General features: G+C 45.7%; 1 protein-coding gene across 1 annotated transcript; it reads right to left on the bottom strand.

The window, feature by feature from the left end:
• Window positions 1-204: 204 nt before the first annotated feature.
• EMH_0028260 (uncharacterized protein) lies at window positions 205-1,494 on the bottom strand (the record flags this gene model as incomplete). The annotated part of the gene is made up of 1 exon (XM_038022088.1): window positions 205-1,494. One exon carries the CDS (start codon window positions 1,492-1,494, stop codon window positions 205-207), a length of 1,290 nt encoding a protein of 429 aa, XP_037877942.1.
• Window positions 1,495-1,749: the final 255 nt, after the last annotated feature.

Raw genomic sequence — 1,749 nt, 5'->3', positions numbered from 1 at the left:
TTCCTCGATCTCTGCTCCCGCTCATCGGCATCACATGCCTCTGAGTTCGCGATCCCGATTCGTTCCCGTTCGATTCGTTCCCGTCTCTCGCCCGCGTACTTTGTTTTATAGGTTTGGAGATCTTAATGGCAATTGATCCCGTAACTACCTGACCCTCTCTGCCATTCATTAGTTCTGGCCTAGAACACTTGTCTCCATCAATATCTAGGCCTTCTCGTTTGATCGGTTTACTCCCTCCTTCGATTCTGAGTTCATAACCGTATTTACTCTCTGGTTTCCAACCAATATTCGACGTGTCGTTGCACAGTCTCTAGCGTAATGGTCCTTCCCACCGCATTTTGAGCAAGTTTCTCCTCTCCGTCTCACTACTCCATTGCACAGGGGACAGTCCCTTCCCATGTGGCCCCTTCCAGTGCACTCAAAACATCGAATTACGTCTCGTTCCCCCTCTGCAGCTACCCTGACAGTCGGAGTAGGCCTTCTCGTTACACTGTTAGTGCCTTCGTTTTTGTTTGTATTCCTCTCTCCGTCCGCCTTGGAGCTGCTATCTTCCGTGGCCTGCGGCCTTTCTACACCCTGCATTTCTCGCACCGTGCGTTTCCTCTTCGATCGCCAAGTATTCATCGGGACAACATATTCTCTCAACGCCGTTGCAGCTTCATGCCAAGTCGGAAATTCCCTCTTTCCATGTTTCGTCAATTTATCTCCTATGTTCTCAGGTAGTCCCGCAAGATAAAACATAAACAAATCATCTTCCGGCAACTCTTCTCCCATAATTACTATATCCGAAAATGCATTACTATACTCATTGTAATCTCCCTTCCATACATTATCTCTCATCTGAAGTATCATACTATCCCGCGGTAATACGCGGAACCTTTCGCAAAGTCTTTTACGTACCAGAGGCCAGTCTGTCATGTCTATTCCCGATCGATATACATAATCCCACTGCTTGACAGCTCGTCCAGTTAAATATTTCCTCACCAGTAATCCCCATTGATCCTCTGCAATTTTCATTTCACGAAATTCCTGCTCCGCCAGACTAAGGAAGGTCCGCATATCGGCCCCATCTTCTGTCGCAGCCATTTTCGTTCGGAATATTTGGTCAGCCACTGATTCTCTCTGATTTCTCACACCTTCTCCAGCCCCTTCTCTATTCTTCATCAATATTCCCTCGGTTATTGCACGCCCTTCATCCCTCATTTGTCGGAAGAAGGTGGCTAATTCCATCTTCCAATCCGTAACCGGTTCCGAGTTGCTTGACATTATTCCTGCCCTTTCTACATTCGTTTCCTTACTCTCCATAAAGTTATTATTCGCAACCGGTTCCGAGTCACTTGACATTATGCCTGTCCCTTCATCATTTGTTTCTTTACTCTCCACCAAGTTACTATTCTTCCTTTTAGCAGGGGCCTCCTTTCTTGACTTAGGTTTTCGTGACTCCGAAATTGTCGCCTTGGAAATTTTTGTCGATATTTTCTTCTGACCTGCCATTTTCCTTCAACTAACCAGGCGTAATTAATCCCTCCGGTTGTTTGTTTCAGTCGGTTTCCTCCTAGACGAATAATGATTCCCAGGGTATTTGGTATGAAAGAAAAAAATTTTATGTATTCAGAAAGGTAACTCCGTTTCAAAGGGAATTGGAAGTTAGCCATTCAGTTCCCGGAACAGCCCCCAATTGTAATGACCTCAGTACGTACTCCTAACCTTGTTTCTATCAAATTGCGTGCTGGGACGCATATGAATTCT

The sequence above is a fragment of the Eimeria mitis genome, genomic scaffold, assembly GCF_000499745.2.
Source record: "Eimeria mitis Houghton genomic scaffold, Emh_scaff1046, whole genome shotgun sequence".
In the NCBI taxonomy this organism is placed as follows: Eukaryota; Apicomplexa; class Conoidasida; order Eucoccidiorida; family Eimeriidae; genus Eimeria; species Eimeria mitis.
This window is presented reverse-complemented; position numbering and strand designations above follow the sequence as displayed.